The 23,668-nt window shown below is 43.0% G+C and overlaps 1 protein-coding gene across 1 annotated transcript in view; it reads left to right on the top strand.

The window, feature by feature from the left end:
• The window catches only part of LOC124612333 (peroxidasin), a 207,807-nt gene that overhangs the window by 121,596 nt on the left and 62,543 nt on the right, over window positions 1-23,668 (top strand). The window contains exons 11-13 of the mRNA XM_047140476.1: window positions 3,870-4,133; window positions 13,571-13,804; window positions 20,507-20,711. Coding sequence (XP_046996432.1) covers window positions 3,870-4,133; window positions 13,571-13,804; window positions 20,507-20,711 — 703 coding nt within the window. The remainder of the gene's footprint in view (window positions 1-3,869; window positions 4,134-13,570; window positions 13,805-20,506; window positions 20,712-23,668) is intronic.

The following is a 23,668-nucleotide window of genomic DNA, read 5'->3' as shown; positions in this document are numbered from 1 at the left end:
TTAAACTGTTATGTCACTTGTGTCACACTTTTTTTCTACACGTCATTCAGAAAGTGTAGATTACAAGTGACAATACAGCTGCAACTACAGGATTCATTTAAGACTTTGCGACCTAGTAGCAAGAAATATTCTGTGTATTATTTTTCTATGGAGGAGATGTAAAGAAATCGTCGCAACTCTCCCTCTCCTTTCTTCCACATGATGGCGGAAGTAACGTCGGCATGGATTGCTGTTGACAATGTTGATTCATTCAAATGAAACTGCATCGTTTATTCAGTGAACATTAAATGGAAAAGCTATTTGCATTTAAGTAACATTTCCTTAAGCATTGTACAGTGGGGCATGATCAATTTATGAGGTTTCGTTTTCAACAAAGCGATCAAAAATGAATCATTGACGACAAATCTTCAAATCAAAGTTGCAAATTTCCTTTTGGCGCATACCGTCTTTTCTGTACAGGAGTTTCTAGCAGAAATTAAGAAATTTTCAGTGTGAAGTGTTCATGATCATTAAACAGGCTGTCTCAGAATGCGGTGACTTCAACACGTTAGTCGTTATCGAAGGAACCAGTTGCAATTTTGGAGTAGAAAGTGCCTCAGTCATTGTTTGAAGCAATATTGACTGTCAAGAAAGTACAGTTGTATTAGACATTAATAGCTGCAGTGTTCTGTACTGTGATTAGACATCGCTATCGTAACATTGACTTACGGGCTTTCTCTGCCTCTCATGGGGCGTAGATTTTACCATATCTCCGAATATAAGTGTTACTTCACACAACTGGACAAATAATTAGGGCGCCATTCGTTTTCCTTAACCAAATGTTTTGAACTTTGTTGTAGTCACAATAAAAGCGATCTCAGTGACCGCATTTGCACTGTTGAAAAGGAAAAGTTTGAAGCCGAGAAGTACGGAGGACAATTGCAGTGAACTCAATGAGACATATTTAGCAGACAGGAGATGAGGAGGCTTTTATTCCAACAGTCAGCGAACCACCGAATGCTGAATTACTCTCGCAGTTTACCTAACGTAGCCTCCATATGCAGCTTCACGACGTCGAAACTTGCGGAGTTATCATGTACATATACAGTAACGTATCAGGGCAGGAAGATATCACTCTTTTCTTTACAAATTCAGAAATCGACACATGCTATTTGTGTTACCCTCTCACAACTTTTTCCCATATTTTATTAATTGTCTAGTTTCCTTTGTTTATAAATTTACTAACCGGCATTCTGTAAGCGATGCACGTATTGTTACTCTGTCATAATTTTTTTTCCATGTTTTACTAATTCTCAGAATTATTTTGTGTATAAATTTCCTAACCAGCACCCTATAAACTATGTACTGATTTGTTCTATGGTCGAGTACCGGGTGGTTATAATTAAAGTGCAGCTATTGACAGAGTTCCAGTGTGTGCTGCAAATTATGGTACAGCAATGAAATTTGGTAGATATTCTAATGCATGAATTTAGAACCAATTTACGCTGGAAAAAAATTAGTTTCAATTTTGGCCACAAGGCGCTGTGAATGAAAGAAAGATGTACAGAAATGTTTCCATATACAGGGTCACAGTTATTGAACTATATGAAATAAAATCATCATAACTTCTGAGCGGTTTATGTTTGGACGTTCAAACTGCACGGTTGACCGCGGGGAATGATGGGAATTAGTACGAGCTATATGATTTGATTTAGCGGGGAAGCCCACTTTCATTTGAATGGATTCGTCAGTAAGCAAAATTCGAGCATTTGGGGGACTGAAAATCCACATTCCGCGTTCGAGAAATCTCTTCACCCTCAAAGGGTGACTGTGTGATGTGCAATGTCCAAACACGGAATAATCGGTGCGATATTCCTTGAGGGCACAGTGACTACCGAACGGTACCTGAAGACTTTGGAACATGATTTCATCCCCATTATCGAAAGTGTCACTGATAGCGACAAGATATGGTTCATGCAAGACGGACCTCGACCCCATAGAAGCAAGAGAGTGTTCGAAGTCCTCGCGGAGCACTTTAGGGACCGCATTCTGACACTCAGGTACTTACACGGTACTGGCGTGGGCCTCGATTGGACGCCATATTCTTCCGATCTGAACACATCTCACTCCTTTTTGTGGGACTGTATTAAGGACAAGGTGAACAGAAATAACTCCAAAACCACTGCTGAGCTGAAAACAGCCGTTCAGGTGGTCACTGTCACCATCTATGTCCCGACACTTCAGCGAGTTAAGCAGCGTTTCGGTATTCATCTGCGCCACATCATTGCCAATGATTGCAGGCATAACGAACATGTCGTAACCTACGTACTTCGCAAATTCATATATCTGTAATGACGTTTACATGTGTAATAAAGCGTGTGCACCCCGTAGTTTGCAACTAATTTATCTCTTTTATCATATTCTTTAATAATTGTCATCCTGTATTTACCAAGCTGCTAACACGATTGCTGGAGAGGTCCGACACTTTTTAATAGAACGTCCGAGTACTTGAATGTGATCAAGAGGCATTTGTTAACTACAGTAGAGTATCTAGATTCGGAATTGTCACCACGCGGACGTCTCATTTTTATTGGCACGGCCGGCCGCGGTGGCCGAGCGGTTCTAGGCGCTCCAGTCCGGAACCGCGCTGCTGCTACGGTCGCAGGTTCGATTCCTGCCTCGGGCATAGATGTGTGTGATGTCCTTAGGTTTAAGTAGTTCTAAGTCTAGGGGACTGATGACCTCAGATGTTGAGTCCCATAGTGCTCAGAGCCATTTGAACCATCTTATTGGCACATGGTGTATTATTCCAAGAGGAGACTGTCCTCAATATTTCGACATTTGCTATCAAAACTCACTATATAATATGCGTCCGTCAAGTATTTCTATGTCTCTATCTTTGCAGCAGTGCTTGAAAGCGAACTAAGGAAGTATAACCAAAAATTAAGCCTTGTTGAAGAGAATATTCACAAAGACGAGGTTACATTTCATGACAGTAAAAGGAATTTTAATTCTGTTTTTTTCATATAGTTCAATAATTTTCAACCTTTATAATGGATTAGGAACGGGACATAGGCAGAAAATCTTGATGCAATAATCTACCAACAGCCGTACGTATTGTACAAATTAATTTTATTTTATGAACTTCTATGTGGTACCAGTTTCGGCATTACATTGATGCCATCTTCAGGCCCCACACGTCATAGTCGTAAAATCGCTATACACGGAAGGAGCCATATAACTGGATCCGTGAATCAAAACGCCATGCAACAGCTCTTGGTGGTTTTGATTCAGGGATCCAGTTATATGGCTCCTTCCGTGTATAGCGATTTTACGACTGTGACATGTGGGGCCTGAAGATGGCATCAATGTAATGCCGAAACTGGAACCACATAGAAGTTCATAAAATAAAATTAATTTGTACAATACGTACGGCAGTTGGTAAATTATTGCAACAAGAACTTCATGCCAGCCGTTTTCCCACGGTCCATAGTGGATCAACGAAGAAGATAGGCAGAAAAGGTCAAGGAAGTGAGAAAGGCATAATGTTTATTTTGCTAGTAATTGTCTCTTATACAATTTGTTCAATATGAGAAGTCGACAGGATGCCGTATAGCGCCAGATATGCACCTGAGAACTAAAATTGGAACTAATTTCTTTCCGGCGTAAATCGGTTCCACATTAACACATAAGCACGTGCACCAAGTTTAGCTGCCATAGGATGTATATAGCCCACACTGGACTTCTCTGAGTACCTGCACTTACATTATAACCACCCGGTAGTTGTGGCTCCCATGGCCAGACGGAACCAGGTAAGCAAGTAAACAAAAACGAAACAACAGAAGGAGCTGCGTGGTGACGGTGTTTATAGAGTGAGACGACTGCCGCAGGCTCGATCGGCCCCGGCGACCGCTTCGTGCGCGTGGCGTTCCGGGAGGCGTCGGCGGCGGTGGACCGCGCCGTCAACGACACGCTGACTCGCCTGCTGACGCCGACGCCGGGCAAGTCGGCGCCGCCGCACGAGCTGTTCCGCCTGCTGCGCTTCCCGGACGCCGCGGCGCGCAGCGTCGCCCGCGCCGCCGAGGTCTACGAGACGACGCTTGTCAACATCCGCAAGCACGTCGAGGCCGGCATGAAGATCAACCTCACCACCGGTCAGTACACGCTCCTGCTCTGCGCTCTCTCTACATCGACACCAGTAATAATAATAATAATAATAATAATAATAATGTCGTGTGCCGAGGGCCTCCCGTCGGATAGACCGCTCGTCTGGTGCAAGTCTTTCGATATGACGCCACTTAGGCGACTTGCGCGTCGACGGGGGTGAAATGATGATGATTAGGACAACACAATACACGGGCCCTTAGGATTGACAGTCTGTCGCGCTGACCACTCAGCTACCGGAGGCGGACACATCGACACCTACAGGGTATAGGCAAAATAATGTGACCACCTGTACTTACTTGGGAATCCTTTATTAATAAGGGGTTGGACACCCATGTGCCCGTAATACAGCTGCGACACTTCTTGGAATACTGGCATATAATGATTGTATAGTCTCCAGTGGAATGTTATGTCACTCTCCGATCAGAACCTCTTCTAACTCCTGTAGTGACGAGGGAGGCGGCAATCTGCTCCGGAGTCTGCGCTCCAATACCGCCCACAGGGCCTCGATGATGTTCAAATCCGGGGACTGTGCTGGTCAGGGAAGACGCAGAAGTTCAGTTGCATTCTCCTCATGGAAATGGAAATGAGCGTTTGGCGTCAGTGGCCGGGAGGCCCCTCGCGGGGCAGGTCCGGCCGCCATATCGCAGGTCTGATTACATTCGGCGCCACATTGGGCGACCTGCACGCCGGATGGGGATGAAATGATGATGAACACAACACAACACCCAGTCCCTGAGCGGAGAAAATCTCCGACCCAGCCGGGAATCGAACCCGGGCCCAGAGGACGGCAATCCGTCACGCTGACCACTCAGCTACTGGGGCGGACATTCTCCTCATATCTAGATTGTACTGTCATGGCTGTATGAGTGACTGCATTATCGTCCTGAAATCTGGCATCATTGTTGAGGAACAGCATTTGGATCATGGGGTGCACCTGATCACCTAAAATGCTTACATGTTGACTGTCACACAGTCTTTGAGGGTAATGTTGCGACCAGCAGAATACCATGATATAGCTGTCGACACCACCACACGTTCACCTCCATTCTTAAACCTTTGGAATCAATCAATCAAGATTGTAGGCCTCTTTTGGCGTTCTGCAGACGTAAACCCGGCGTGATGTTGGAACGATGACTTGTCATACCATATGACGTGTTTCCACTGGCCTTCCGGTTTTTATGCTCCTGACACAATGTTTTACGCTTCTCTGCGTCGGTTGTCATCACTAAGGGTTACGGTATAACAGCTCGTCCGTGAATATTTGCTTTATGGAGTTCTTGCCTAACAATGTCGATAGATACGGGTCTCGAAGACGGCTATAGAGCTCTGCGGTCAATTAAGCCTCCGTAGTTTTGTGCTGTTAGCCGTTGCGCTGTGGTTTACACACTCTGAAAGGAGCGGCCACGACCTTCTGGTTACGGATTTACTACAAACTTTGTACACTTTCAGTAGTGCGTTAGTATAATATAATGTGTAGGTAGTAAGGCCTATTACTAACGCAATTTCGAGAAAATGGCAAGAACAGTTTAACGTGTCCCTCATGTACCGGTGTGTTGGAGCCCTCAGCACGAGATGGCGGCGGTCATATGGCTAGGCTCAAAGCTCCGTTGTCAGTGGGTTCCTGGATGGAGTCCCATTCACGTTTCTTTTTTTCATTTATTTTTTTCCAACGCTATTTATATTATTTCATACAAGCTTTGTTTGAAAGGTAATATGATGGTAAGACATGTGTATTTGCATGAACTTTTACTGAATTTACAATGTTATTTAGCTGTTTGCTAATTTATATACAACAACAAACATCATATTTACCACTATCGACAGGTAAACGACCAAACGCATAACTTTTTCCTGAATATTTATCCCCGTCGTGATTATTGAAATCTCTTACACCTGCAATCTGGTAGGATACCGAAAACTGTTTTGTATCTGGACATTTCTATCTGCAGGAAAAGGTTTCAAGGACGAGGAACAGGCTTAGAAAGCCCAAGTCAAACATCGATACAATAGGTGTATTAACTTTATTCAATAATACATTGAATTATAACATGCCAGAATATGAAGATAATGTACAGTTTATCGTCTGAAGCGCTTTCGACATTACAAGTTGCGGGATGAAATTTTTCATGCAGACGTGGAAGACATCAAATAAAACGGCATCTGCTGCATCGAATGATTCCAGTTTTACCGTGTGCACGAGGAAACTTTAGAATTTGTAAGGAAAAACGAAGCTCATTGACACTTTGAAAAAAATTTCTTTCTTTCGCCAGTTTGGATGCGAACCATGCGTAACGCAACGTTTTCGTAAATATCGTTGCCGAAAATTGGTGATGCATGACTGGACATATGTTAAGAACATATTCACGAGAAGCAATTTCTCATTCGTTTTTAATCAAATATGAACCAGTCTGAAGAGGCTTCATAAGCTCTTTAACTTACCTGTAGAAGAAATCGGTGCATAACATTTGTTAGAATAATGAAAATCAGTTAGGAGACAAGAATAGCGTTAGAAATTCAATAAAATTTCATACAAATACATGTGTTTTCATCATTTTACCCTTAAGATATAATATTCACGAAACCATATGGCTATTGTAGAAAAAATATGAACCAAAATGTAAAACGACCCAGCGATCGACCCAGCTTAAATGCTAACCACATGACCGCCGCCGTCGCTTGCCCAGGGTCGCAACACAAGGGTACATCATTCACGTATACAAATTTTCTAGTAATCGTCGCGAAATCGCTTATGTATTACGTCTTCACTTCTTGCACAATATGATGTCGTAATGGACTATTACATGTGTACACAGTCTGAAGTAAATCCGTGACGCGAACATCGTGTGCTCCCCATATAATAATAATAATAATAATAATAATAATAATAACAATAACAATAATAAACATGCACATAAAGGAATTATGTGAATGGGACGGAAATCGGCAGATGTGATGTAGCTGCATGAAGAGACAAACGTATAATTACAATTTCAGAAGAAGTCGATGATTTATTCAAGAGCTTCGCAAACTGAACAAATCAATAGGGCTTCGTTCACCTGTGGCCCTTGTGCAGCCAGTTATTTGGCTTGCCACTGGTTGATAGATTTCTGGGATGTTCTCCTGGGAGTATAAGGCTAAATTCTGTCCGACTGGCGCGTTACATCGCCAAAATCTCTAATTAGCAAGGAAGCTCTGACAGTAATTTGCCAAATATACTCAACTGGCAAGGGATTCGATTTTGCTGCCAAGGTACGTTTCTGCAAGCACGAAGATGAGCAGTCGAAACTCTCTCCGTGTGAGGGCGGGTACTACTGTACTGAAATGTAAGCCCCGCGTGGCTTGCCATGAAGGGCAACAAAACTGGGCGTAGAATATCGCTCATGGTATCTCTGTGCTGTACGGGTTCCGCGGAGAAAGGCCATAGAAGTCCTGCTATGAAAAGAACTGGCACCCAAGAAAATCACTGCTGGCTGCGGTGCCGTATGGAGAGCGACATTTAGGTTGATATAACATCGACGTTTGTGTCGTCCTCGCTGGTCATTGGGGCTCATTTAGAAGCGGCATTCATGACTAGAGACAATAATACTGCAATAAACGAGATTCCAGACCGAAGACTTGGCTGGCGACGCTCCCGACTGCGATGGGATACTGACCTGACTCTCTTCCACTGTACGGTTCGACAACCATAGCAGGACCCCTTGGGTTGTCATCCGCAGTACCCTGCAACTCCCTTGTAGCACAGCGGTTCTCGACGATATTCTACGCCTCATTTACTGTCCTTCATGGCAAGCCATCGTCGGCTTAAACTTCAGCAAAATAATGGCCACCCGTTCAAGATGAGTTTCTGCTGCTTGTCTTTGTGCTTCGAAAACCCTACTTTGGCCTGAAAGGTCGCCGAATCCCCGCCCAGTTGAGAACATAGGAGCATTATGTGCGGGTTCTTCAACGACCTCAGATTTTGACTATTTTAAGCGCCTGTTTGACAGAATTCGACACGATGTAGCTCAGGAGGACATCAAAAACTCAATCAATCAATGCCAAGCCGAATAACTGCTTGCACAAGTATCAGAGATGGACCAACGGTTACTTGCTCAATTTGTGGAACTCATTCTCGTAAATAAATCATACAGTTTTTCTTAAGCTGTAATTGTTTTTTCTCTGCATGATTACATGACATCTAAGGATTTCCGTCTCATTCGAATAATTCCTTTGTGGTGATCGCTTTAAAAAGAGAAAGAGAGACTCAGTGTAATTGGCGCTTGGCTCCAGTCGTCGACCATTTCAGGTACCTCTGCGTTTGCGTCATGCTCTCCCATTAGTGAAACAGACGTCGAAACTCTTACAACCCTTCTTTGTATACGTTCAATATGCCTTGTTAATTCCGTTTCGTGTGTGTAATATTTTGGGATAACTTTCAACCAGTTAATTTTACGCCAGACATGAACTAATGTATCTTAATCGTATGAAGGTAACGACTAAAATTAATTATCGAAAATGTATAGTAGCCGTCTTCCGCCGTTCTTTGAAATAGCTAAATTTTAATGTAAAATGCTTTTCCTGTATCTAATTGCGCTGACAGGTTATGTCAGAACTTAATATTTCAGTCGTACGTGTAATGTATCCAGTACAATGCTACGTTTCCAGCCAACTATTGCATATCCTGACATTAGATATCATCTTGATTAAACATTTTTGCGTTACATAGTGAAAAGTGGATGTCGCATAGCTCCAAAAATTAAGCGAATATTGATCAACTGTTGAAGGTACGAGGCATAAGTGAAAAAATGTTGAATTTCGATGTATTTCTTTGAAACTGCGGTATTCGCATTACAAGGTGCATTCAAGTTCTAAGGGCTCCGATTTTTTTTCTCTGGACTGGAAAGAGATAGAAACATGCGCATTGTTTTAAAATGAGGCCGCGTTCATTGTCAATACGTCCCAGAGATGGCAGCACCGTACGGCAGATGGAATTTTACCGCCAGCGGCGAGAATGAGAACTGTTTTAAATACTTAAAATGGCGACGTTTTGTTTACTTGAACAACGTGCACTCATTCTTTTTCTGAATTTGCGTGGTGTGAAACCAATTGAAATTCATCGACAGTTGAAGGAGACATGTGGTGATAGAGTTATGGATGTGTCGAAAGTGCGTTCGTGGGTGCGACAGTTTAATGAAGGCAGAACATCGTGTGACAGGAAACCGAAACAAGCTCGGGCTCGCACAAGCCGGTCTGACGACACGACCGAGAAAGTGGAGAGAATTGTTTTGGGGGATCGCCGAATGACTGTTGAACAGATCGCCTCCAGAGTTGGCATTTCTGTGGGTTCTGTGGACACAATCCTGCATGACGACCTGAAAATGCGAAAAGTGTCATCCAGGTGGGTGCCACGAATGCTGATGGACGACCACACGGCTGCCCGTGTGGCATGTTGCCGAGCAATGTTGACACGCAACGACAGCATGAATGGGACTTTCTTTACGTCGGTTGTGACAATGGATGAGACGCGGATGCCATTTTTCAATCCAGAAACAAAGCGCCAGTCAGCTCAATGGAAGCACACAGATTCACCACCATCAAAAAAAATTCGGGTAATCGCCAGTGCTGAAAAAATGATGGTGTCCATGTTCTGGGACAGCGAGGGCGTAATCCTTACCCATTGCGTTCCAAAGGGCACTATAGTAACAGGTGCATCCTATGAAAATATTTTGAAGAACAAATTCCTTCCTGCACTGCAACAAAAACGTCCGGGAAGGGCTGCGCGTGTGCTGTTTCACCAAGACAACGCACCCGCACATCGAGCTAACGTTACGCAACAGTTTCTTCGTGATAACAACTTTGTAGTGATTCCTCATGCTCCCTACTCACCTGACCTGGCTCCTAGTGACTTTTGGCTTTTTCCAACAATGAAAGACACTCTCCGTGGCCGCACATTCACCAGCCATGCTGCTATTGCCTCAGCGATTTTCCAGTGGTCAAAACAGACTCCTAAAGAAGCCTTTGCCGCTTCCATGGAATCATGGCGTCAGCGCTGTGAAAAATGTATACGTCTGCAGGGCAATTACGTCGAGAAGTAACGCCAGTTTCATCGATTTCGGGTGGGTAGTTAATTAGAAAAAAAATCGGAGGCCTTAGAGTTTGAATGCACCTCGTACATCATTAAAAACAGTCGTTTTTCCATATGGTATCTTTTTTTCCCGCAAATAAACTGTTTGCGTTCCTACGTACAGCAGACTGTCCAACTACGATAATATTCTGATCTCTCGGAAGGCGTAACGAATGGAGGGTTATGTCCGGAACCGGCTCGTAGCAATTTTTCTACTTATCACAAAATCGCGTTTGAATTTGTTTGATGAACTTCTAAACGTCAAATCCGTATACTTTTTTTAAAGAATTTTACATGAGGATGTATAGTTTACTATGTTGGACACATATTTCCCTCTTACGGGTCCGGAAACGAGAGAAAAAAACGCTAGATGAGATACTGCTTTCACATATTGCTTGTTCGTATGCCGTGACACGAATCAGGATCATCTTCCTGTTTATGGCATGCCTTTAATCTCTCAAAACCACATCCAGCAATAAATGGAGTACGTCATTCAGCACGTTTGATGGCTGTTTATGATTTGTGGTCACCGAAATAGCAAGCTGTTAAGTCAACTCTCAGCTCCTATCTAAGACACTTGTCGTGAGTGTGCTACACGAGTCCAACAGAATTACTCGCGTGATTACACAGGAGAGACAATCAACTGTTAAGAGGCCACGCTTTACAAAAGTGTTCGCACTTCGCAGTTCTTTGTCTGTGTCGACTACTTTTGTGGTATATTACCTTTAATGCAATTATGAAATCGGTAAGCACCCTTGAATCAGTGAAGTATCAGTTATTCCTAATAATACAGACCACTTCTGTAGATACGAGTCAACTACTCTACTACTCTACAACTAGCCACTGAGGACCAACGGTACCTTCTACCAAAACATTCATGAAAGTTCCCTGAACAACATCATAAATTTTGACAGTGGGGTTTTAGTTCACCCTGTGGTCCTAGAACAGTCATTTAAAGCCGGATCTTGAAATTTTATAAATAGGCTTTGCAGAGATAGTTTCCGTCTGTCTTCAAATATATACTCTACTGGCCATTAAAATTGCTACACCAAGAAGAAATGCAGATGATAAATGGGTATTCATTGGACAAATATATTATACTAGAACTGACATCTGATTACATTTTCACGCAATTTGGGTGCATAGATCGTGAGAAATCAGTACCCAGAACAACCACCTCCGGCCATAATAACGGCCTTGATACAACTCGGCATTGAGTCAAACAGAGCTTGGATGGCGTGTACAGGTACAGCTGCCCATGCAGCTTCAACACGATACCACAGTTCATCAAGAGTAGTGACTGGCGTATTGTGACGAGCCAGTTGCTCGGCCACCATTGACCAGACGTATCCAATTGGTGAGAGATCTAGAGAATGTGCTGGCCAGGACAGCAGTCGAACATTTTCTGTATCCAGAAAGGAACGTACAGACCTGCAACATGCGGTCGAGCATTATCCTGCTGAAATTTAGGGTTTCGTAGGGTTCGAATGAAGGGTAGAGCCACGGGTCGTAACACTTCTGAAATGTAACGTCCGCTGTTCAAAGTGTCGTCAATGCGAACAAGAGGTGACCGAGACGTGTAACCAATACCATCACGCCGGGTGATACGCTAGTATGGCGATGACGAATACACGCTTTCAATGTGGGTTCACCCCGACGTCGCCAAACACGGATGCGACCATCATGATGCTGTAAACAGAACCTGGATTCATCCGAAAAAATGACGTATTGCCATTCGTGCACCCAGGTTCGTCGTTGAATACACCATCGCAGGCTCTCCTGTCTGTGATGCAGCGTCAAGGGTAACCACAGGCATGGTCTCCGATCTAATAGTCCGTGCTGCTGCAAACGTCGTCGAACTGTTCGTGCAGGTGGTTGTTGTCTTGCAAACGTCCCCATCTGTTGACCCAGGGATCGAGACGTGGCTGCACTATCCGCTACAGCCATGCAGATAAGATGCCTGTCATCTCGACTGCTAGTGATACGAGGCCGTTGGGATCCAGCACGGCGTTCCGTATTACCCTCCTGAACCCACCGATTCCATATTATGCTAACAGTCATTGGATCTGTTCCAACGCGAGCAGCAATGTCGCGATACGATAAACGGCAATCGCGGTAGGCTACAATCCGACCTTTATCAAAGTCGGAAACGTGATGGTACGCATTTCTCCTCCTAACACGAGGCATCACAACAACGTTTCACCAGGCAACGCCGGTCAACTGCTGTTTGTGTATGAGAAATCGGTTGGATACTTTCCTCATGTTAGCACGTTTTAGGTGTCGCCACCGGGTTGACAAAGGAGGTAGAGAAGATACAGTGAAGAGCAGCGCGTTTCGTCACAGGGTTATTTGGTAAGCGTGATAGCGTTACGGAGATGTTTAGCAAACTCAAGTGGCAGACTCTGCAAGAGAGGCGCTCTGCATTGCGGTGTAGTTTGCTGTCCAGGTTTCGATAGGGTGCGTTTCTGGATGCGGTATCGAATATATTGCTTCCCCCTACTTATACCTCCCGAGGAGATCACGAGTGTAAAATTAGAGAGATTCGAGCGCGCACGGAGGCCCTTCGGCCGTCGTTCTTCCCGCGAACCATAGTCGACTGGAACAGGAAAGGGAGGTAATGACAGTGGCACGTAAAGGGCCCTCCGCCACACACCGTTGGGTGGCTTGCGGAGAATAAATTTAGATGTAGATGTAGACTAGGAACAGGAGAGGCACGGCAGGACATCTTAGTTTCCACTGTCCTGAATGTGGGTTTGATGGCTTCCATTACAAAATATACACTTTTGAATTCCACGGAGCTAAATACAGTGACATGCAATAGAAGAATCTTGTGTGAAGAGGGGTGGCACTGCACTCTGGCACTCTTAAGGTCAAATGACATGTCTCACATTTCCTCTATCATATATTTTTTACACATCAAATTCCTTATTTAGCTTTTCTTTTTTTTTTCTTTTTTTTTTTTTTTTTTTTTTGACGTTATATCTCAAACGTTCGAGGAGGAGAGGGGGGCGCTACTATCAAGTTTTTGGATCGGAAACGTCGTAGATCCGGGGCTGACCGTATGCCATGGAGGATCCTATCAAATGCGTGGTCAACTATCTTCTAAACGTGAGCGACAGTTTTTCTGCGAGCTCGTCTCCAGAGCAAAATTTTTCAATGTGGAAGCATGGTATAAGCATATAAACGAATATAAATAAACAGAGACATTGCAACTCAGACACACACATACATTTACGCCAAGTTAGTTCCTGTCGTAGCCAACCGGTTGCACATGTTGACCGGGACACAACTAGCGTGACCGTGACCCTGTGGCTGTTGCAGACTTCTCGTACAAGGAGCTGCTGTCCCCCGGGCAGCTGGAACTGATCGCCAACCTGTCTGGCTGCATGGCGCACCGGCCCGTCGTCAACTGCTCGGACATGTGCTTCCACAGCAAGTACCGCTCCATAGACGGCACGTGCAACAACCTGGAGCACCCCATGTGGGGGGCCTCCCTCACCGCCTTCCGCCGCCTGCAGCACCCCATCTACGAGAACGGCTTCAGTACTCCTGTCGGTGAGTAGCCCCTACTCTTCAAACCAGTGGTTCTCAACATAGGGTGCACGCCCCCGCTAAGGGAGTGGGGCGTGACAGACTTATAGGTCCGGAAGGGAGGGGGGGGGGGGCAGGCCAGAAGGAAGCAGAAACATGCGGTCAGAGAGGTCGAAAATTTTATATTCTTTTTACAGTTATCGACTACATTTTTTGTAGAGTTGGCAGCATCAGCTTTCTTTCACAGGTCACGAAGTTATTTCTGACAGACCACGTTGTGCATTCTTTAACTCATCATTAGTCCTGTTGTGCTCTAAAGACGTAAACAGTATTTTTATTGATTTTGTATGTTGAGTGATAATGTCTGCTAAAAGAAGATTGTATAATGCAGAATATATTGAGCATGGACTCACGCCTATTAAAAAAGACCGTGTCCAACTGACACTGTTTGATGTGTAACATAACGTCTTCAGTAGCGACTCATTGCTGCTTTGCATCTGGAACATCATTTAACAACAACTCACCCAGCGTTGAAAAATAAACTAAAAGAGTTTTCGTTGGAAATATACTTTAAATCGCATAAAAGTGTTTTTTTTTCTGGTATCTTTCAGATGCAAAATGTGAAAGTCATTGAAGCTTCATACGAAATTTTGCGTCTTTCAATTGGTGAGACGTTAATCAAATCAATCGACGATATATCTCTTTCAGATAACAGTGTACGTCGTAGGATCGAAGAAATGGTCATGAATGTGAAAGAACAGCTAGTGGAAAGACTGAAACGTCTGCATTTTTTGCCTTGCAGTGTGACGATTCTACTGATGTAGCTCAACAATGACACTTTATACTGATTAAATTCAAACATTCGCTGATTTATTGATGTTCAGAATTTTTCTTGTGACTTTTATTACATAAAAAATTTTAAATGTGAAAAGTGTTTTTCAAATGAAAACAATATCATTAGGTATTTAAGTAATACATAAAGACGTTTCTATTTCGTTTACCAAATGCTTTGAAACCCTACTGGGGGCACCAAGCAGGAAAGGCCGCGAACCACTGCTTTAAATAGTTTCCCTAAGAGCCTAATCCGTGTAAGTACGAGGACCATTCCAAAAGTAAAGAACATCTCGATCTGACGATCCGCATGTTTCTCCCCCAACTTTCCAACGCGTCATAGACCTTGTCAGACGTCGGCCCCGGTATGATGATAACAGCGAGCAGGATCGGTTGTTCACTGTTTATTTGTGCGATTACAAAACTGTTGACGAAATTAACGAATCCACTAAGTGTGAGGTTCTTAGTGCAACGCGAATGCAAAAACGTTCGCTCTTAGAGCCAGATAATGGATGTTTACGTAAATATGGTAATTGGAGCTTCAGCTCGAAAATGCTGCATCGTGTTTAACACAGGACGAACGAATATTTTTGACGAATAACGCTCAGACTAACCGCCAGGTGTATCTGGCTAAATCATATCAAGGATTCCGGAAAACACTCAACAAACTGTTAGTGATGATTTGGGCTTCAGAGGAGTGTGTGCCAGGGGATTTCCTCGACTTTTGGCAGATCAAAACAAAAAACAAGAAATGAGAGCTGCACTGACTTTTTTTACACGGTACTACAACAATAGCGATGAGTTTTTTTGATCATATTGTCACTGGTGACAGGACCTGAGGTTCACATGAAAGTCCAGAAACCATGCGCCAGTGAATGGGACGGCATCAGTCACGACTTCAACAAAAAAAAAAAAATGGTTCAAATGGCTCTGAGCACTATGGGACTTAACTTCTGAGGTCATCAGTCCCCTAAAACTTAGAACTACTTAAACCTAACTAACCTAAGGACATCACAAACATCCATGCCCGAGGCAGGATTCGAACCTGCGACCGTAGCGGTCGCACGGTTCCAGACTGTAGCGCCTAGAACCGCTTGGCCACCCCGGCCGGCCGACTTCAACAAAAAAGTTAATCAAAAAATTTTTAAAAAATAACATAACCGCACTAAAAATTTCTGAGTACCAAAAAGGTGTGTCTCGAGATCAAAAGTTCCTCCTCCTCATCGACGCTATGCCTAGGGGAGACATCATAAATGCAGCGATTCTTCACAATACCCCTCGACTGCATTCTGCTGCGTTGACGAAAAATTTGCTACGGTAGTTTAAATGGGAAATTTTTGAACATTCACCTTATAACGTGGAATTTTCCCTAAATGATTACCGTCTCTTTCTCAAACTGAAAGATTTTTTTGGGAAGTAAACAGTGTAGAAACGACAAAGAATTGAAAGAGAGAACGTTAGTGAATCGTATAGTAATTTGGCGGTAGCTGAGTACGAAAGCGAGTGGTTCGCAACGATAAATACTGAAATTTGAAGGCGACTACTTATAAATGTAGCTAAGATATTAAATTATATTTTCTTTCGTCATCTCAAATAAAAATATTTGCAGAAACAAATTTTCTTTACTTTTATACTGACCCTCGTATTGCAACGCGGCTCGTCATATCAATATGTGTTGTCCAACTACGCTTAAAGTTCGTGCGCTTTTGGGGGTTCACCTAGGAAAGCATTAAACCACAAAGTCGGAAATCAGCCTTTGGCGCATACTAAGGATCAATATTGTTGACAGGGTACAGCGAGTAAGTTCGCTTGGTGGAATTATAGTTCCTACAGCTCTGGAAACATAGTATCAGCGGCAGGTATGAACACTTTGGGAAGGAGACGGTAGTAAGACAAGACAATATGCTGGTCAGCAGTAACCTTAATAATTGTTAACAAGCTCAACAGAATCTGTTCATTGTCACTGTCGAGGGGATTTAGTTATTGCATTACTTAGGTGGAGTATCAAATAAGTGATCCCTTTCAAACCCAGTAGTTTGATTATATAGGTAACAGTATCATAAAAAATGATCGCTTTCAAAGCAGAATGAAAATATCTTTTAGTGTCATGAAGTGTAACCATCTCTTTATGAATATTCTCCTCAGCAAAGTTTCATTTTTTTGTCATATTATCTTAGGTCGCTTGCAACTGCTGTTGCAAAATCGAGATATAGAAGTACTTGACGAACGTGTATTGTTATCATGAGTTTTGGAACAAATGTCAAAATATGCAGCACAGTCTGGTCTTCGAATAATAGCCATGTGCCAATAAAAAGGAGACGTCCACATGGCGAAGATTCCGAATGTAAATACTCTACTATACTTAACGAAAGTCTCTCGATCACCTTCAAGTATGCGGACATTCGATTAAAAATGTCAGATCCCTCCAGCAATAGTATAAACCGCCTGATAAATACAGGGTGACGATTACTGCATTGTATGAAAAAAATGTAAATTAAACTACTGCGTGCACACACTTTATTTAACATGTAAACGTGACTACAGATATACGGATTTACGTTATGACATGTCGATATGCCTGCCATCATTGGCAATGACGTGGCCCAGACTAATAGACGAATTTTGCTTGAGCCACTGAAGTGTCAGAACATCAGTGCTGTCGATGAGATCCTGAGTGGCTGTTTTCAGGTCAACAATGGTTTTGTGGTTATTGGTGTACACCTTGTCTTTAACATAGCCCCACAAAATGGAGTCGCATGTGTTCAGATCCTGAGAATATGGCGGCCAATGGAGGCCCATGTCAGTTGTTTCTGGGTACCCCAGAGGCAGAATGCGGTCCCCAAAGTACTACTCCAGGACATCACTCTCCTGCTTCCATGGCGTCGAGCACCGTCTTGTATAAATCACATCTTGTCGAAATCAGGGTCACTTTTGATAATGGAGATGAAATCATCTTCCAAAACCTTTACGTAACGTTCAGTAGTCACAGTGCCATCAAGAAATATTGCACCGAGTATTTCGTGTCTGGACAGTGCACGTCGCACAGTCACCTCTAAAGTGTGAAGAGACGTCTCCATCGCGAAATGTGGATTCTCAGTCCCCCAAATAAGCCAATTTTGCTTATTGACGAACCCATCTAAATAAAAGTGGGCTTCGTTACAAAACTAAATCGTGCATGCGAATACTAATTCTCATCATGCCTCGTGGACAACCGTGCAGTTTTACCGTCCTCACGCAAACCGTTCAGAAGTTATGACGATTTTATCTCACATAGTTCAATAATTGCCACCCTGTAATTATCACCATAGCTGTTGTGCGTTGGTTTTCTTGTAATGTAAAGCTGGTACTGTTGAAGTTAATTGTATTTGCAGGAGGAGGGCTGTTCTTCAGCGTCATTGGCATGATTAAATGGCAATTAGAAAATCATTAACGATGAGGGGCAGTGAAATCGAAACAAAAGAGATGGATAAAAGCTAGTAAACCTGTTTACGATTTTAACAGTAATCGTCACAACTGTTAATATATTTATCCCTCTGAAAGACAAGATGGCCAGCGCCTTCACGGAAAAATGTTTGAGGTTTCCAGAATGAGATTTTCACTCTGCAGCGGAGTGTGCGCTGATATGAAACTTCCTGGCAGATTAAAACAGTGTGCCCGACCGAGAATCGAACTCGGGAAAGGCAAAGGTCCCGAGTTCAAGTCTTGGTCGGGCACACAGTTTTAATCTGCCAGGAAGTTTCATGTTTGAGGTTGTTTGAGGAACTATGATTGCACAGGCGTGCACATCATCGTTGAATCAAATTGATGACCATGAATTTCTTTCTTTTTGTTTTTCCGAGTACGTCGGAGAAGTTTCGATGAGGAGCCCTTACACTTATTCCAATAGGTGCCGATATCTCGACATGCAATTTCCACACTTCTTTAGCCCTAGAAAAAGACATTCGTGGCAGTCAAGTTCCTTCGCACGAAGAGATGAATATCTGGGTCGCATGCAACCGTAAACATGTTCCCATGAAGCTATTGGCCACTTTCTCTTACAGTGGGGTAAGTATATTAACAGTTGTGGCCACACTTTTGAAATAAACAGCGTACTTATTTTTCTCCATCTGTCTCGTTTTCATTTCGTACCTCATATATTTTATAATAATTCTTCAGTTGCTTAGATTCATCCTTTTTGTTTTTGCGGATTACATATACCTGCAGAATATTAACACGAGAATACTGTTAAAAGTATTGAATGTAAATGTGCATAAGATTGACATAACATCTACTCAAATTACATACTATGCTTCGGGTAGGATAACATGTGTTCTCGAACAAGACTTCAAAACATGTTGGACGAATCCGTCCTCATCCGTCGCTTTCAAACATCCCACGAATAGAAGGGCTTCGGTTGTTTCTCTTTTCCACGGTATTTTGCGTTCGGGAATTAGGTGACTGCATTGGAGTGGACCAGTGCGCGCACCAAAGTTTGAAAGCTTTACTTTCAGCTCGTGACTCCGTAGCATACTGTTAGAATTATAGCCCAAATTTTCGCGCGGTATCTATTGCTCGGGCTGCAATCTTGCAACTGTGCGTTCCCCTTCATAAAGTATGAGCTGAAGTTGCTGATATTTCTATTTCAGACGGGAGTAGAGCCTAGAGAATTGGGTTGTCTCTCCAGCACTTAATGCGGTATCAGGTGTAATGTGTTCAGTCCCTACTTCGTAGCATCACAGGTGGCGGGACGACACATCAGAGACGAAGAAAGAACCAATAGCATGCTGACACCTTTGTTATAACTTGTTTCATAAGTCCAAAACTTCGGTTTTCACGGAGAATATTATCACCACCGTCGTTTGGGACACGCTGTGTGTGCTACTGACTGATTTCGTCAGCGACAGAGAGGTCGTGAAAGTCGTCTGTTATTTGTAGGTTAATGGAACAGTTGCACAGTGCAGTTTGGAGGAAACGACTGGGATTGCTTCTGAAATTAAGACGGCGTAAGACCGTTTGATTTGGTTCTGCGTTTCCGATGTACTGTGCTGAAGCAATCTAGTGACAGCCCTCCGTGTTGATCTAACGGGTAGAGCAGTGGACTCGAACCTTTTAGATCCCAGGTTCAGTTCCGAATAGGGGTGTGGATGTTTGTTCTTTCCAGTCCCTCCTGGACGGCCCAAGGGCCACTCATCGTGTTATCAAATGAGCACTGGTAACCATTGTCGGGGGTAAAAGACGACAGGGGAGATGTGCTTCACACCCTCCCTCTCCTGATACCACGCAAAGGAAGGCTGTAGCTGCAATGAGCCCAATAGCCCTGTGATGGGCTCTCCTTGCATCACAGATTTTTTTCACCGTACGGCCAGGATGTCGCACCAAGTGATTTTCATCTCTTCCGTTAAAGATGCACATGGTCGGTGGCCACTCAGAACTTAGGCTGACGTTCAGGAGGCTGTTGTTAAGTGTCTCGTTGACTTGGGGAACTAATTCCTTATATGCTGCTTTCGACTCGACTGAATAGATGGTTAAACAACAGTGATGACTGTGAGGAAAGTAATACACAGCAGAGCCTGAAGATATTCTTGTGACTGATTTCCTGAATAAATCTTTTCTATCACAGGACTTATTACATTAGTTTTTGAAAAACCTCGTATCATTTTTGAGGTGACATGGGCACAGCTTAAACCTCGTGTGTAGACAGTGCGTTCTTGGGAAAGATCTTGGTTAATACAATCGTGTGATAGAGGAAAAAGTTTAGGGACGTATTTCTTCACTTATTCGTCGTTTATATCTGGTCGGGTTTACCTGTTTTACCTGCGTTATCCCTGAGACGAGTGCCAGGGTGGAGGCAGCTCGTTACGATGCTTTTATCGCTGAGGTCAGCGGGGTGTTGATGGCGGTACCTGTTGCACGCAGGCTGGAAGAAAACGACGCTGTACAACGGCTTCCCGAAGCCTAGCGCGCGCCTCGTCTCCACGAAACTGATCAGCACGGACACGATCACTCCTGACGAGCGCCTCACCCACATGCTGATGCAGTGGGGGCAGTTCCTCGACCACGATCTCGACCACGCAATTCCGGCGGTGAGCAGCGAGAGCTGGGACGGCATCGACTGTAAGAGGTAAGATCGCATTCAGTCATACTGATGATTTCTCGCCCAATAGGGTAATAAAGTAAATTAATAGACATTGCATAGTATCTGTTACAGTAACATCATCTATTACAGACTATATCAGAGAAACTTTATTCACAGAACCTCTTGCGAATAATTTTTATTACTTTCTTTAAATTTTTATTGTTTCACCAGATAAATGAAAGAAAGAGAACATTTTTCTGACTTAATTATAAAATATAAAACATAAACTACAAAACATTACAGTAATACATAACGAAATTATATAAAGATAAACGTAGAATTGTGCGATGCAGTCTACAATGTACAGTAGTCTGACTGCACGGCTACAATAAAACCCACTCATTTCTAGCAACAAAACACTGGGTACTCAGATGCATGCAAAAATGCCGCGTCGTGCATGAAGTGTTCTAATACATGTATTTTTAATACTAACAAACTCCTGCGGTCGAGTCAGAATAAGGAAACCCCTGACCCCTGGGCAGCACTTACAACAGCTTTCAACTGTGAAGCGCATACGGCTGTAGACAAAAGCTACAGCCATCTACAGAATTCTGAAGAGACCTTCCAGACAGACGTTTACAAAATCGCGTTGTAGACACACGAAATAGCTGTACTTATACATTTGTACATTATGCGTATTTCTTTTTCGTAATTTGAAAGCTGTTTTCACGAATACATGGAAATGAAATTTTTCCGACATTACAAATGCAATTCATTTTTCGTTTCCATTTCTAATAGACAATTGGCAAAATGAATACCCAGACAATGTCGGGTTTGTCAGCTTGTTCAGAATAAATCTTCTTGTTCTTCTTTTTCCGGGCCTTATCCCATGTGTCCCAGGCATGGTATGTTATTTCTTGATGTGACAGTGTTAGTGATGCCCTTCTTGTCGCCACCCAGTGCTTTAGGATCGACTAGTATAGATTAATTGGTGAAAAAATATACCATATAACAAGTATCTTTTTATTCGTTGGGAAAATACAGCTGTTGCAACGTAACCCAAACAAATGCTCACAGAAGGTGTTAAGTAATAAATGGTTAAGTTAAAAATTCATATCCATTTATTCCACGTCCTAATTCAATTCACTAAAGAATTTTATTGACAACACCACGTGTAGCTCTTTCGAGGAGCATACGTAATATACGGCAATATTCTTGCATGTGAAACACCGATACATGTAGAAATTCTGCGAGTGATTGTTGAAAGTCTACGTTCTGCTATCTGAATTATCTATTCTACTTTGTACACAAAATGCATATTTCCGCTCAATTAAAATAAGACCCATGAGCACTGCACGTTTCTCACACAGTTTAGTGAAAACACTAGTAAACCCTCTTGAATCTGGTTCTCTGCGTTTAGGAAATCGTTTACCGTATTCTCTACGAACAGCAGCAGCAGCATTTCCGTCTCTAAACCCGTGAACGGATATCATAACTGCATATCCGGCACTATTAAATGTAAGTAAATGAAAACAACATAGATGGGAAAGAAAAATCTAGATAAATGCGAGTAGGACTCGGGAACCAACGATTCCGTAAAAACTCAATTATGTGTGTAGATGATTCATCCAACAAGAGAATCGAGAATTTCGACCATTTATGTCTGTTATTGATGTCGATTAATACAAGATATCAAAATACGCCATAAATGACCGTATCTTTTGATTGTACGGACGTAGAAGCTTAATTTTTTTTTTACCGTCCAGAGCCCATAGATAGTACTACGTGTCATAAATTTTAATGTGATATTTCCACCCGATCCTGAGGAAAAAGGTTCTTAAGAAACGTACTGACAGTCAGGTAACAAGTTAAAACTAAATTTTTTTTTCGTGTGATACAATCACAAATTAATATGTTCCGTCTTCTTTTTTCCTATACTTCTACTGCGAAACCTAGCTTCTTGAAAAATTTCGTGGTTCTAGGTCAACGGGAAGTAACCTATTGGTTTTGGTGAGTGAGTTTGTGAATCTCAAAACATGTGACATAAATGGTTTCTCTATTGATTGCCTTAACATATAAACTTAAATTTTTTACATAGCGAAGGGAGCATAGACCTTAGTAGCTGACATAACTTGATGAGTCTACCCGTTCCTGAGAGAAATGGCACTTAACAGGAGGACAGGCAGAGGGATAACAAAGACATTCTATAGGGGCTCCGTTTGTGTCGAATGAGTTACAGAACCCTAAAAGCAAGTTAACTGTATATTATTTCAAAACTGTTCACCTTAACTGTTAATACATTTGTCCCACTGTGACAAAAGGTGGTCAGTGCCCTCATGGGTAAAAGCCTATAGTTGCCTATGTAACCATCATTGTACTCAGGAATGCACCTTTTCGTCCGGAGCAAATCAAAGGCCACGAATGTCTTTCTTTGAATCTCCAAGAGTATGGAAACCGTATGATCAGAGATCGACACTGTATGATGTGTAGGCGCTTCCCAGTGAAACTTCTTCAGCGTAGGCGAAACAACAGGCACTCCAGCTCTGGGAAAGTCATGATGACATTTTTCCTTCACTGCTAGGGCCCGCTGCTCATTAACGTTCTGGAATACTGCATTTTCATTGAAGCACAGTGATATGCAAGAACTTTGTAATAATAGAAGCGGGTTCAAAATGGTTCAAATGGCTCTGAGCACTATGGGACTTAACATCTGAGGTCGTCAGTCCCCTAGACTTAGAACTACTTAAACCGAACTAACCTAAGGACATCACACACATCCATTTCCGAGGCAGGATTCGAACCTGCAACCCTAGCGGTCCCGCCGTTCCAGACTGAAGCGCCTAGAGCCGCTCGGCCACACCGGCCAGAGGTAAGCGTTTGACTGTTATTTCAATCTACCTTAAGGACTTGGTCAAAGGCCATGTCACGGTGGATACATTGATAACCATCAGGTCACCGAAGTTAAGCACATGCATGAGTGTGTGCGTGTTCCTTAGCGTTAG

Source organism: Schistocerca americana, chromosome 4, assembly GCF_021461395.2.
Source record: "Schistocerca americana isolate TAMUIC-IGC-003095 chromosome 4, iqSchAmer2.1, whole genome shotgun sequence".
Classification (NCBI taxonomy): domain Eukaryota; kingdom Metazoa; phylum Arthropoda; class Insecta; order Orthoptera; family Acrididae; genus Schistocerca; species Schistocerca americana.
The sequence above is the reverse complement of the archived record's forward strand: the minus strand, read 5'-3'. Positions and strand labels throughout refer to the sequence as shown.